General features: G+C 60.1%; 1 protein-coding gene and 1 non-coding gene across 2 annotated transcripts in view; both read left to right on the plus strand.

Annotated features, from left to right (window-relative positions):
* LOC102155469 overlaps nucleotides 1–14,501 on the plus strand; it is a 592,200-nt gene that overhangs the window by 534,632 nt on the left and 43,067 nt on the right. The window lies entirely within an intron of this gene.
* On the plus strand, nucleotides 12,746–14,339 carry SOX1 (SRY-box transcription factor 1). The gene has a single exon (XM_038570065.1). It carries the CDS (start codon nucleotides 13,128–13,130, stop codon nucleotides 14,337–14,339), a length of 1,212 nt encoding a protein of 403 aa, XP_038425993.1. The 5' UTR covers nucleotides 12,746–13,127.

Raw genomic sequence — 14,501 nt, forward strand, 5'->3', positions numbered from 1 at the left:
GCGCCAGACGGAGATGTAGGTTAAAACTCCATTTCACAGCCCCCATTGATATGAGATACGGGTTTGACATCTGTTTGCCAGAGTGTTTTGCACTTAGCCTAACACCCACTATTAAGTGACAAAATTGTGGCAGCCTGTCAAAGCCAGCTGACTGGCAGCTGCTCCGCTTACAAAAACCATTCAAATATTTGCAGGTTTTGAAGCTTTATGCAGTGTTGTACCCAATCTTTCAGTGATTTAACACGTAAAATATAAGTCAAAGTTTTAAATCTGGATTCCAAAATGTTTCCATTTTCCATACAAAAGGAAAAAGCTTTCACGGGTGTCTGCTGGAATGGGTCCAATTCCAACATACCTTCTTGTTTCCCAGCACCAGATTCCTGCACGAACCCGGTTTAAAAAAAAAAAAAAATGTCAAGGACCAAACTCTCTGTTCCTGTTGTCACCGACATCTCAGATGACAGAACTAAATTGCCTGAAACTCCAAGGGAACACAGTTTCTCAAAAGTAGATTTCAAAAATATAATTTCCCAGTAAAGCAACCTACCTGCTTTATTTTGCGTTTGACAGTTACACCAGTGCGCCTTTTGGGGGAAAGCAAACTGCTGGGAAGACTATGCCAGCTAACATCCGAGCTGTTCCTCCATTTCCAGAACACTACCTCCTCTCCCTGCACTCCTCGGTAGCTTAGTCCGATTAAGAAATAATTTGCAAATGTCATAGTGCTTCTCTAGATTGAGGTCCATTGAGTAAAAGTCATGTGGGTTTTTTGTCTCCACAATTAGAGCCAGACAGAGAAGGATCTCCTGAAAACTGCAGCTGCAAGTAATGAAAAAAAATTATCATGCATTTGTCCGAAATATATATATAAGTACACACATCCTACACCCTGGGAACACCCAGGGGGCTGGCAAGCACATACAATGTTAATATGTGCTATATTTGTACTTCTTTATTTTTTTTTAAATGGTAGATAGCTTTCCTTCTGGTGGGAGGGGATCATAAGTCCTCTGGGCAAAATGTGGGGTAATTTTCAGAAAGATAGCTTCTGATACATTTCCAGGGCGGATGGGAGGGTGCTACTTTTAAGTCCTAAGAGCTGACATCTTCACGCAGTTGAAGAGAAAGAGAGAGAGAGCAGAAGAGAGACAGAGGAGGGGATAGAGGGAAGACCAAGACAGAGATGAGGAGAGAGAACAGAAGACGGGGGAGGAAGTGGGGGTGCGGGGGGGGGGGGGCGAGGAGACCTCGCTGTGGCTTCAGCCCAGGAGCCTTCTCAGATGTCCCCCTCCTCTGCCTACTGGGGCCGGGCTCTCGGGGGCGCTGGGGATTCAGCCTGCAGAGGGCTCCCCACCAGCCAGCCGCGGAGCGCACACGCCAGGCCGCCCTGCCGCGGCCACTTTTACCTGGAGTGTTCTGTGTCCACAACACTAATCCTTAGGCACTGTCTTCCGCCGGCTGCTAGGGTTGGGGGTGGGGGCAGCTTAAAAGAGGTTAGCGGAGGCGAGGGTAGGGGGAGACCAGGCCAAGGTATCCGGGGCGGGCGGGAGAACAAAGCTGAAGCTCCGTCCCCGGGAGGAGCGAGCCGGGAGCGGGGACTTGGCTGGATGCGCGCAGGGGGCGGCGCGGATCACCCTGGGACGCGACCGAAGGGACTCCGGACTGAGGGTGGGGGCTGACATCCTCTCCCACTCAGAGGCAGGGGAGCAGTTGGAGGCTAAAATCGGAAGCCACCGTGATGACGGGAGTGACCTCTATTTTATGGGGCGGGGGCAAAGACTTCGAAGCCCCCGGGGTGGAGGCACGGGGAGGAAGCAGTTTTGCTGAGCCCGAATTTGAGGCCTGACGGGACGGGGTGGGGTGAGGCGCCCAGGGAGGGAAGGGGCCCAGGACTATGGGTGCAAGGCGGGGTGGGGGGGGGCGGCGCGGGAGGGCGCGGGAGCGCGGCGCCGGGGCGCGGGGGGTGGGGGGGCGCGGCTCCACCTCCCGCTCAAAACGGCGTCGCAGCTGCTCTCGAACCAACTGCTCAATTCTATTCACTGTCGAGTAGGAACAAAAAAGTGGCTATTTATTAGAATACTTGTTTGGTATTGTTCGGCGCCACACAAAAGGCATTTCATTATGTGCAGGGATCCCCCTTTTTCCAGAGAGAAACAATAACTTGAAATTGTCTTTAAAGTCTTCGCTATCAATAATAAATTTCATTTTCTTGTCTCTCTCGCCCGCAGCGTGTGTGTCTGGGCGGGTGTGCGCGAGGCGGGCGAGCTGCGTGTGCGTGTGCGTGTGCAGCGAGTGTGCGAGCGGGGAGCGTGTGTGCGCGTGTGAGTGTGCGTGCGCGAGGCGCCGTGTCTGCGGTGCAGGCGCCGCCGGGAGCCGACCGGCGGGGGTCCCCGGGCCCGCAGCGCGGGCCGGCAGGTGCGGCGGGCGGAGCGCAGGGGACCCGCGAGCGCGGGAGAAGGAAGTCGCTGTAAGTGCCTGAACTTGCGCAGGGCCGCGGGGCGCTCGGGGCTGGGGAGGGGGCGGGCAGGGCGCAGGGAGGGGCGCGGGGTCTCCGCCGCGACTTCCCGAAGAGGCGTGCGCTGCGTCCCCGTGGCTCCCGTCCTCGCAGGGTACAGGTGGGTAGCTGCGGTGACCGCCGCGGGCCCCTCTCCAGCCGGGGGCGGGCGGGGGGGCGTTGGTCGCGTCCTGCTCCGTACGTTCACTCCTCCCTCCTTCTCGGCTTTTGGGATTGGCCGCCGCCCAGTGGACCGAGGCTTGCTTCGCTCTGGGTCGCCCTGTTTTGGGGAGGGCGGAGGACGGTGGGGCCCCCCTGTGCGGGAGAGCTGGCGGCGGCCCTTTCCCGGCCCCGCGCCCTCACCCCGGGCGCTGCTGGCTCCAGCTCTCGGCCACGCGCGCCCGGCGGCGCCCAGAGCGCAACCCGCCGGTGGAAATTAGGTTTGAAAAATGAACGTGTAGAGCGTGTGCTATTCAGTGAGAGGCGTTTTGGGCAAAGAATGCAACTTGCAGTGACCGACGGTCTTGACGGTGTTCGTGCTGCCACATACACACGCGCGCACACACGCGCACACGCACACGCACGCACATCAGTGAGCAGAGCCCTTGGCAGGCAGCGCATGCCCTGGACCCACCGGGCGCCCGGCCACCGGCCACCACCCCGGGGGCGCGGCCCACGTCTGTCCCGGCCGGCTAGGGGAAGGCGCCCCAAAGTGGGGCCTGGGCGCCCCCAAGTCCCGCCTGCGGAGTGGTGGAGGGGACGCGGCGCGTCCTCCCTCCTCCTGCGAAATCGCTCGCGCTCCCAATCTCCGGCATCTCCGTACGAGGCGGCGCGCGGCCCCGGAGCCTCCCGCCCCTGTTTCCCGGGTCTGAGCCGCCCGCCGTGAGGAAAGGTCGCGAAGTTTCAGGGGCGGAATGGATTTCCAGCTGTGGCCGGTGCCGAATGGACGGACCGGGCTGGGCTGGCCTGGCCTGGCCGTCATCGACCGGGAACAGAGCGGGGCTGGCCGCCGCCTACAAGGAACAGGTGTTTGAACACGATAGCGGCCGCCAGTCAATTAACCCATTAAAAGCCCGCTTTACCGCATTGATTTCCCGGAGTGCGGAGGGGCTGGCGTCCCGGAAGGCTCTTTGTGAAGGGCCAGGGCGCGGGGCGGGTGGGGGTGGGCTGCCCCATGTCACCTCAGTCGGCGCAGGGGGCCCCCAAAGCCCGGACCACCGCAACAGTACTGTCCACGCGGTCTGGTCGCGGTTTTCCCTTATGCTGGAGCTGGGCAGGGAGGGGGCCTGCTCCGTTCTACCTCAGGACCACGATCTGGTTACCCCAGGCCCCTTCCCCAGCTCCGGCCTAGCGGGTTGGTGATGCCCGCAGGACAGGCAAAGTGCCCTGCACCGGCCGCTGTCCCAGACACCCAACTGTGGCTGAGGACCACCGGTTAAGGCCGGGATCCACACAGCAAGAAATTCCACCCCCACCCTACCTCCCCTCAGTACTCCCAGGGTTCCTTCCCCCAGCGGCATCTCTCCCGGAAGGAGTGAGGAAGGCCAGTGGCTCTGCCTGAGCATCTGGGAACACAGAGAATGCCAAGCGTGCTCCCTGAAAACGACAGAAAACGTCCAGGTGGTATCCAGTTCTGGTCTTCTTTATTACTGGAAAGGATGGAGCAAAAGACGAGCGAGGCGTGGGAGTCAGCAGGTGCGGGGTGCTGGGGAATGGAGAACAGGACTGGGATTGAAGGGGCTGGGCCTTCTTCGAGGACCCTGGGGGGTGGGGGGAGGACCCTGGTCTCCCTGCCGACCAGTAGAAGGAGATGCTGGGGCTCTGCTCCAGGTAGCAAGTACCTGCTCACTGGCAGGGGATCCAGTCTGCCTGGAAAGGCAGGCGATAACTAGGCCCCTTCTCTAGGAGCAAATGTAGCTGTGTGTTTTGAGGGCTGAACACAATTTTAGTCAAAATATAAAGAAAGCATAGAATTCAAACCCTGCAACCTAAAAACCCCTCCTCTGCTCCTTGGTGGGGCCCTTTGTCCTTTTGGGGTCACTCCCCAGAGTGTGGATGCCAGTCCAGGAGCAGTCAGCCCCTGAAGGGAGAGACAGTGACAGCAGCCCAATGGAGAGGTGGAGCTTCCTTTACCTGGTTTTGCAGGAAACTATGTTTACCCACTTTTTCCTCACCACCCACAAGATTTAAGGTCCCCAGGCCATCTAAAACAAGGCTCTTTCTCTCTCTGATCCACCAAACCTCCTTCCATGTCATTCTCATGGTGTCTGCCCCACCTGCACCCCCCAGTTAGTTAGCACCCTGTGGAGGAAAGGCATCCCTGGGGATGCTTTGGGGGTGGGCTGCAGGTCCTCCCCTATCCCTCCTGTCCAAAGCCTGCCACAAATAACGGCAAATGAATAATACAAGCGTGCTCTCCAGAAAGGCCCACAGCTCAGGTGGGCTCCAGGCCTTCACCCAGTAGGAGGGAAATCTGATTTTCCCTCCTGGGGACAGCTGGTGTCTGTCCCTGCCAGGTAAGATAACTGGCATTACAGTGGAGCCAGCGGGCCCCTCTCTTCATTCAGAGCGCAAGGCAGTGGTGCTGGCTCTGGAGCCCAATCCCACTGCCGGAGATCTCAGCGAACCCATTTCTGTGTTTGCAGTTTTCTGAAGTAAGCAACACACGCAACTGAAAGGCTTGAAATCGTGTCAAAGTGATGTTTTAATCTCATTGAAAAGTGTATTAAAGGACAAGATGTAATTTATGTGAGACGCTTCGATGAAAGGAGAGATTGGAGTGGATGGTCCTTTCACTCCTGTGAACCCCGTGTCATGTTGATATTGAAGCCTGTGTAGCTAATCTAATTTGCAATAACAGGGGCGGCCTGTAAGAAAAAGCATCTCTGATTTCACTTTATTTCTTTTCATATAGAAATTCCTTATGACTTGTCTCCTCTTGTGAATGATGCCTTTTCTATGTGGGGCTAATGAGAGAATGTGAGACAGGGCTGTCTCCCGCTCAGTGTGGCTCTTTCCTGCAAACACCCCTGGTCACTGGCTCACCTGGCCTCGCCTGGACTCGGTGGGGACGCTGCAGGGCTTGAAAGAGCCATTCTGAGCTCTGCAGAAACTGCTGGAGGCAGCCTTCAGAGCCAGAGCCTACTGGGCATGTAGGTTCACCTGCAGGGGCTGCTTGGAGAGCCAGAGAGCCGAGGACTCTGGCTTTGCAAGTTAGCTCCATCGGAGGCCCCAGATCCTCAGATCTTTACATTCTGCACATTTTAATTTAAATAGGAAGCTCCCCCCCCCCCCCATCCTGGAAAGTTTGATCTTGGTTGAGTCTTTACGCTACCTTAGAAAACCAAACACACCTACTGTCAGAGGAGCTGCTTTGTGTTCTTATTATCACATGGGACACGAGCATTCTTTACCAATAAAAACCTACACGCTTTAGAAAATTACAACTTTTGTACAATGTAACAAGGTGTATTCAAACTGTTAATTATGGGGGTTTGTATAAATGAAACTTTACCAGTGACCCATTTAATTTTGTGGTAATTACTGACAAAATAAGACAAGGATGAATCACAATGCAGTATATTTATCTTGAAGGAGACTATTGCGCTGAGGTAGTTAAGCCAAGGAGGAAGACAAAATTTGCGAGGGGGGGGGGGGAGTTGCAGAAATACAGAAAATACATAAAAACCACACTATGAAATTATTCGGGTTAAGACAGCAGAAAACGCGACTCAGGTGGTCTCCTTATAAAACCCATACGGCATTTTGTCCTCAAAATCCAAGGCTCTGGCGCTGTCAGGTCAGCTGCGCGGATTCACCGGCTAGAGCTCGACTCCCGGGGTCCTCCCCGGGGGGCTCTTGCAGCCCTGCCTCGGCTCTGGGCTACACGCGCCCCTGGGAGGACAGGCGGGAGGGCGCATCAGCTGGGCCGGGCCGGGGCGGGCCGGGCCGGGCCGGGGCCGGCAGGCGGAGGCGGACGGGGCGGACGGGGCTGGGATGGGGCGCGGACGGCCCGGGCCGGCTAGTCTCCGCGGGCGCGTCTGGAGGCCACTTCCTTCCCGGCTGCGTCGCGGGACGGCAGGGACTGGCGGGGCGCGCGGTTTCCTGGTCCAGCTCCACCTGCGGCCCCAGCATCGGGCAGTGGCTTGGCCAAGGCCCATAGGCCAGGCTGCTGGGCACTAGCCCGGGTTCCCGCTCCAACCGCTCACTCGCCAAGCTGTGAATAGGTGTGGACACGAGCATGCGGGCAGCGTGCGTCCTGCGCGCCCGCCGCGCCGGGGACCCGGACGGCCGCCCTTGGCCGGTGGACGCCGGGCCCGCGAGAGGTGGGAGCCCGGGCAGAGCTGGCGTCTTTGGAGGCCGCCCCGCAGAACTGCGCGCTACCGCTGCGCGCGGCCCAGCTCTCCGCCTCGGTCGGTTGGGTGTGGGCTGAGTGGGGGCACCCTCGAGGGGACAGAGCGCCCAGGCGTCTGGGGCAGGTGGCCCCGCCGACATTCCGGTGGGAAAGTTTCCCCCAAAAGGGCCGGGCGGACGGAGCGGCAGGAGGAGCCCGCGGCGGCGAGGCCCGGGCGGCCAGACACCCCAGCTCCGCGCCGGCCGGCGCCCTCCCTCCTGGGCTCCCGCAGCTCCGCCAGGGCCAAGGCCGCGAGGCTCCCCTCGGGTCCCAGCGTTTCCCTCCCCTTGTCTTCTCTCTTTCATTCATAAACCTGGTGGCTACAGACGCAGCTTGAATATTGACGTCTCTCCCCCAACTGCTCTGCCGTTAACCCAATTACAGAATTCATCAAGAACTGTGTTGAATTATCTCTTTCCATACAGTATCAGCATTAGCCTAATTAAAAGCTATAATGTCTGATATAATGATTAAATCGTTAGCTCTGCTGTAGGGAAGCAATATTTTGTTTTCCCTTCAATTAGAAGCTGATTGAGGTTTTCAGAGCAGGTCAGCTGTGAAATTTGAATTATATGTGTGAGTACTGCTCACAGGGTGAGCCCCTACTCGAAAGCTCCCAGAGATTCTCCAAATGCTTTCACCCAGAGAGCTAGGAGGCACAGAACAACACACACGCACGCACACACACAGGGTTGTTTGCTCTTCAGTGTGAATTTACGGATCTCCACACTGATGGCTGCAAAGAAAACCGTGCCTGCTTTCCAGGGGAAGGGCTTTATGTCGCCTCTCCTGCAGGCGCTCAGGCTCAGCCCTCCAAATCCAGACGCTCGCGGGGGAAGGACAGGATGACGGACTCAGAGCAACGGCAAAGGTCCCCTGCTCTTGTGGCTACCCCTTAAATGGCACAGGGGCCGCTGCGGGTTCCACATGGCGAGGGCTCTCCTCCTTCCTCTTTCCCCTCTTCCAGGACTATTTTTTCCCCTTTAAAAGGAAAAAAAAAAAAATCAACAAAGAAACTTTTGTGCTACTTTGGCTCCGTTGGCTTTTTTTGGGAACAACAGGTCAAATTGGCAGGGGCAGGGGCAGGGGCAGGGGCAGGGGCGGGGGCGGGGGGCGCCGGACGGACGAGGGCCCGCACAGCTCCCAGGCCTGTCCCCAGCGCACCCTGACTTCGCCGAGCCCGAAGCCGGGCGCCAGGCTGCAGGAGCCGGGACCCGGGCGAGGCGGCAGGAGCGGGGGCCAGAGGCGGGCGGCGCGGGGAGGCGAGGCGGCGAGGGCGGCGGCGGCCAGCAGACGGCGATCGCGGCCCGCGCTCCCGCGGCTCCCGGCTGGGGGCGGGGGGGGACGGGACGCGGCCTCCTCCGCCGCCCTCCGGCGCTGTCCCCCTCCAGGGGCCCCCGGCCGGTGCCGCGGCCCCTCCCACCTCTCCAGGGTCTGCGCCTCCTGTCGGCGGAGGCGACCTCCAAGGCCTCCGCCGCCGCCTCGCCCGCGCTCGCCCTCTCCGCCGCCTTCTCCGCCTCCCCTCTTGCTCTCCTCCGACCACTTTTTCTCTCTCTCCCACTCTGACCTTGAAGTGGCGCCTCCCTCCTTCAGGATTTGCCTCCCTAGACTCTGGTCTTAGCCTTTTGGGGCGACTCCGGAGCCCGGGTGCACGGAGCCGCGTACGCGGGGCCTGGGTTGTCCACAGGCCCGGGAAGCCGCAAGAACCGGACGGTGGGGGGCAGCGGCCGGTGGTCTGCGCGCACCTTCGGGCGGATGCGCCCAGGACGGGCCGACGGCGCCGAGGCCCCAGAAGACAGGCGTCCTCAGGCGGCGCGGCCTCCCTCCGGTGACCTTTCACTGACTCCCGGCCCCACCCCCAACTCCTGACCTGTCCATCTTTCCACTTGCTTGGAGGTCTAGGCGGGCGCTGGTAGCGAAAATCACCTCTAGGTGCCTGCAAGGTAGCTCTCATGTAAAGATTGCTAGGGGCAGTCTACAGGGGTCTGTATGCACAGTGACCCGCCTTGCTTCCCGGGTTTGTCCTGAGCACAACCACGGGGAGAGGGGGAAAGCCAGAGCCAAAAGTTTTAGTTACTCCACAAAAGCAGTAGAGGTTACTGGTGTTAGAAGTCCCGAACTCAGTTTATTTGAAAGTCAAGGGCTCTTGTATAACTGCCTAAATACATCACACACATGCATATGCGTATGTTATGTACACCTACACACCTGTGTATGCGTATGGCTATATCCTGCATGAACACGTGTTTATATATGCATATATGTATATATATTCTGCATTGTGTACACACGTATGCATGTACATATACTCTTTGTGCACATACGTATGGATGCACAAGCATATATGTGTAGATTATTTCCTCTGACCAGGCTTGGGTCTGAATTTTCTTTCAGGATCATATCCACAAGTCAAATAAAAGAACAGAATGTATCTTTACTTATCCATATTTCCAAGTTGATCTTCACTTTGGCATTTTGCCCAAAGAGCTACACTGAAGTCTCTGAGAAGCCAAAAGAGCAAATTTGGTCAGTCGACACCAAAGTGACCCTTCGCTCAGGGTCTGGGCCCTGACGTTACTGGGAAATAGTCTAGTCTGCCTTCAGATCCTCCAGCACCCAACCTTTGAAAAGCCCTCCATCTGAAGGAGGCCCCAGCCGACCTGGTGAGGGGTGGGAGGGAGAAATGAAACTGGAGAGAGGCAGTGTTTTTCAAACTGGTTTTTGGACTGTTTCCTTTTAAAGAGTCACTGGGGAGACAGGTCAGAAGGAGCAAGCAGAGGCTCCCAAAAGCCATTAGCGGCGGGAGTTTGATATGGCACTCCTCAATCTTCATGCCAGGATGGAAGGCACTGAGAGGTCTGGCACTCACGGCCCTGCCACTGCCTAACTGGCATAGGCAGCTGCTGCCAATCATCTATCGCTTGGCAACAAGTTACACCTGCGGCTCTGGTTTAATGCTTCTGCACATGGGCACCCATAGTGCACCCGCTTGGGCCAAGGGAACATCTCATCACTAAAAAGGGCTTACGGAGAGTGCCCCGAACGCTAAGCACCAGCATGATCTCACACAAGGCTAAACCATTTACCTCCTATTTAGATGCTCTGGAAAACAAGAGTAACATCGTATTCGGAAACAATTTTCAGGACTATGGTAGAAAGAAACCAGACCATTTCAAAGTCGGCTATCCAAGTTCCCAAAAGCATAAAGCATTCCTGCAATGCTAACTGGAGTGCAGGGTGTTTATAAAATAAATTGCTCCATTGATATGGAAAATAATGTGCCAAGCCTGACTCACACAAAGCATTTTCAGGGGGTCTTAGGCTATTTAGTTTAAAATCTAAATTGAAAAGCAGAGGAAAAGAAATCTTTCAACTGCTAAGTGGATAATATAGTTTATAATTTGTAAACCATTTCCTTTATTTCAGTCTTGCTGACTTTCTATAACACACTGGATCTCACTGCACACCCATCGCCTCCTAAATTATCAAAAGAAAAAAACGGGTCTGTAGCGTTCTTAAACAATATCCTTGTTCTTTTTTTGTTCACTTACAATGTAACTGATATTTGGAGGTAGTGCGTACAACAAATCAAAAGATTTAACAAACTCGATTGATGAAATGAGAAGGTAGTTGAAAAGCAAGTTTATAACCTAGATATTTAGTGAAAAACTAAATACAAAATGACGTTTCCTTTCTAATATAATTATGTATCACTGATGAGTTCACTAGGAAATGCTGAATGGCCTGAAACGGAAGCAGTTCAATCTGCAGAAACGGATTTGCGGCTGCACCCCTTACTGTACAACCTTGAAGTAGTAGTAAAAAAAAGGCTACAATAACAATCATAGTGACTGAGAGGAGAGAAAGGATTCCTGCACCCTGGACCAGCAGCAGTAGTAGGGTCAGGACAGTCACAACCTGAGATTGATTGATTGATTGATTAATTTTTTTGATGGAGGGAAGGTGTCACGTATTCACAGTCCAATATACTTCAACATCCGTATTAGTACGCTCAGGGTCATCCTCATCCTCACAGGTTTACCTCGACTACGAGGCGCTGGGTTCACGTAGGTTAGGCTCGGCTTTACCCACCCGCCGGCACCTGCCTCCACGGTGAGCACACTGACGCCCGCGTGGAGTACGCATGACCGAGGCTTGGGCTCAACGGATTCTCTGCAAGAAGGCTTTGGGCCACTCATGATTCGGACTGACACCGTCGCGTGAGCGCAACGGTGGGGGCTTGGAGATTGTGGGTCCCCATATGGAAGAAGACACTTTCAAGTCTGGGAACTGTAACCGCAAGTGGGGCCTTCCTCCTCCCGAGAGCCAGGCCTTTGGTTCGCGTCCTGTAGGAACGCTTGGTCGTGAGGCTCCACTTGTCCCGTCCCGTGTCCAGTGGGCCCCGCTCCGTTCACACGGTTCTCAGGTCTTAGGTAAACAGCTGCTGGAAGATTCGCTCCAGAAGAGCGCCGGCTCCATCGTTCTTTTGCGATTCAAACAAACTTTTCCTACTGTTGTTGAGTCACTACTAGATTCCAGATAGATCCTGCTGTTTCCGAGCCCCCTAGCAATTACTTTGGAGAAAGAAACCTCAAGGAGAGAGGCGGGGTACGCGCCTATAACCCTCAGGCTCATTAAAAGACCCTCAAAAAAAAAAAAAAAAAAAAGTTGAGAGCTGATGCTCCTAGCAGCTCTGGAGCCAAGTGTGGTGAAAATGCCTCCTCCTCCCTTAGGGGAATTCTCGCGGCCAGGGCTGGGAAGGCCATCCTACGAGAGGGGGCACTGGAGAACTTGGTCCTAGCGCGGTGGAGCAGGTGCCCCTGGAGGGTCGCGCAGGAGGACCCGTGGGGGGCGTTCGAGTGGCGGATCTCAAACGCCCCCCGCCGCCCCCCCCCCACCCCCACCCCCACCCCCGGCTCCCGAGGGCGCACCCGTCCCTCCCAGGCCTCGGGCCCAGCTGGGGGAGAGGTCACCGCCACGGCCCCAACTTTCCCGCTCCCCGCGAGCGCCGAGCTGGCCGCCGGGGGTGCAGAGGAGCTGGGTCTCTCTCCACCGCGCTCGTCGAAACAAGGCTCGCGGTGGCATCCCCACCCCACCCCCCGCCCCTCCTGTCGCTGTGCCTCCCGCCCCGAACGATTCTTTCTTCGTCTCCGCTTTTAAACCCAACCTTAATCGTTCGGAGCGCGCGGGCGGGAGAGGCGAGGAGGGCGAGCTTGGGGTTCGCCGCCGCCGCCGCCGCCGCGCGCGCTCAGGAAGCAGCGTGGCTGTGCCCCCTCCCGAGCCTCCTTCCCCCTCCTTCCTGCCCCTGCACCCCCTCCTTCCTCCCCTCCTCCCGCCCCGCCGCCCGCGCCCGGAGCATCTACTCCCTCCCCACGTCACTCGCCAGCGCGCCATGCAAATCACCGCCGCCGCCGGCTCCCATTGGCCGCGGCGCGCTCATTTAATGGCAGCCCGGGCCCGGCGTATGGCTGCTGGGCCCCGCGCGCCGCCGGCCCCGCGTGCGCCTCCGCTCCGAGCGCACGGCCTCGGGCAGGCAGTGGGCAGCCAGGCCCGGGCTCGGCGGCCCCGCTCTCCGGCCCTCTCCGCGCGCCTGCGCTCCTAGCGCTGCCCCCTGCCCCCTCCCCCACCGCCCCCCTCCGCGGGCCCCCTCGGCGCCTCGCTCCCCCACCCCCACCCCCACCCCACCCCCACCCCACCCCCCGGCACCTGGGACCGGCACATGCCCAGCGCACGCGGCGCGCCGCGCTGCTAGAAGTTGCAGCCCGGAGTTGGAGGCCGCTGAGGACCCGGTGCAGGAGGAAGGCGGCAGCGCGCGGCGGCGGCGGCGGCCGGCGAGGAGGAGGCGGGCAGCCCCGGGCCAGGCCCCGCGCCCCGCTCGCGTCCCGAAAAGTGGAGCCGCAACTTGGGCACGACTGCACCTGTTTGCACCGCTCCGCCGAGGCGACCGGGCTGCGGCGACGGCGACCCCGGCCATCGCCCCCCTCGGCAAGTGGTTTGGGCGCTTGGGCGCGAGGAGAAACTTTGCACCTGCGAGCCGGACCTGCGCCGAGGGCGTGTGCCGCCGCCTCTCGTCCCGTGGTTGCCTCCGCCTCCCCCCGTTCTTCTCCGCGGTAGGACCTCTCCCCCGCCCCACGTCCCGCTCCGTTCGACCGAGCCCCTGTCCGCCCCCCACCCCGCGGCCGACTCTTCTATGCCCCGGGCCCTCCCCGCGCGGTGCCGGTGAACCCGCGGGCCGCCCCGATGTACAGCATGATGATGGAGACCGACCTGCACTCGCCTGGCGGCGCCCAGGCCCCCACGAACCTGTCGGGCCCGGCCGGGGCCGGCGGCGGCGGGGGCGGCGGGGGCGGCGGGGGCGGCGGCGGCGGCGGCGGCGGCGGCGGGGTCGCCAAGGCCAGCCAGGACCGGGTCAAGCGGCCCATGAACGCCTTCATGGTGTGGTCGCGCGGGCAGCGGCGCAAGATGGCCCAGGAGAACCCCAAGATGCACAACTCGGAGATCAGCAAGCGCCTGGGCGCCGAGTGGAAGGTCATGTCCGAGGCCGAGAAGCGGCCGTTCATCGACGAGGCCAAGCGGCTGCGCGCGCTGCACATGAAGGAGCACCCGGATTACAAGTACCGGCCGCGCCGCAAGACCAAGACGCTGCTCAAGAAGGACAAGTACTCGCTGGCCGGCGGGCTGCTGGCGGCGGGCGCGGGCGGCGGCGGCGCGGCCGTGGCCATGGGCGTGGGCGTGGGCGTGGGCGTGGGCGCGGCGGCCGTGGGCCAGCGCCTGGAGAGCCCGGGCGGCGCGGCGGGCGGCGGCTACGCGCACGTCAACGGCTGGGCCAACGGCGCCTACCCCGGCTCGGTGGCGGCGGCGGCGGCGGCCGCGGCCATGATGCAGGAGGCGCAGCTGGCCTACGGGCAGCACCCGGGCGCGGGCGGCGCGCACCCGCACCCGCACCCGCACGCGCACCCGGCGCACCCGCACCCGCACCACCCGCACGCGCACCCGCACAACCCGCAGCCCATGCACCGCTACGACATGGGCGCGCTGCAGTACAGCCCCATCTCCAACTCGCAGGGCTACATGAGCGCCTCGCCCTCGGGCTACGGCGGCCTCCCCTACGGCGCCGCGGCCGCCGCCGCCGCCGCCGCGGGCGGCGCGCACCAGAACTCGGCAGTGGCGGCCGCGGCGGCCGCGGCGGCCGCGTCGTCGGGCGCCCTGGGCGCGCTGGGCTCGCTCGTCAAGTCCGAGCCGAGCGGCAGCCCCCCTGCCCCCGCGCACTCGCGGGCGCCGTGCCCCGGGGACCTGCGCGAGATGATCAGCATGTACTTGCCCGGCGGGGAGACCGGAGACCCGGCGGCCGCGGCGGCCGCGGCGGCGCAGAGCCGGCTGCACTCGCTGCCGCAGCACTACCAGGGCGCGGGCGCGGGCGTCAACGGCACGGTGCCCCTGACGCACATCTAGGGACGCGGGGACACCGCGGCCCGGCCCCGGCACGGACCCCTCGGCGCTCCTGCGCGGAGCGGGGCGCGGGCGGCACGCGCACGCCCCCGCCCCCGCCTCTCCCTCCCGGGAGCTCCTGGGGACCTCCGGGCGCACGGGCGCACGGCGGTGCGGACTGACTTC

This window comes from Canis lupus, chromosome 22, assembly GCF_011100685.1.
Source record: "Canis lupus familiaris isolate Mischka breed German Shepherd chromosome 22, alternate assembly UU_Cfam_GSD_1.0, whole genome shotgun sequence".
Lineage (NCBI taxonomy): Eukaryota > Metazoa > Chordata > Mammalia > Carnivora > Canidae > Canis > Canis lupus.

Coding starts and splice junctions, on each gene's coding strand:
- SOX1 (XM_038570065.1), top strand. CDS start 13,128: ATGTACAGCATGATGATGGAGACCGACCTGCACTCGCCTGGCGGCGCC.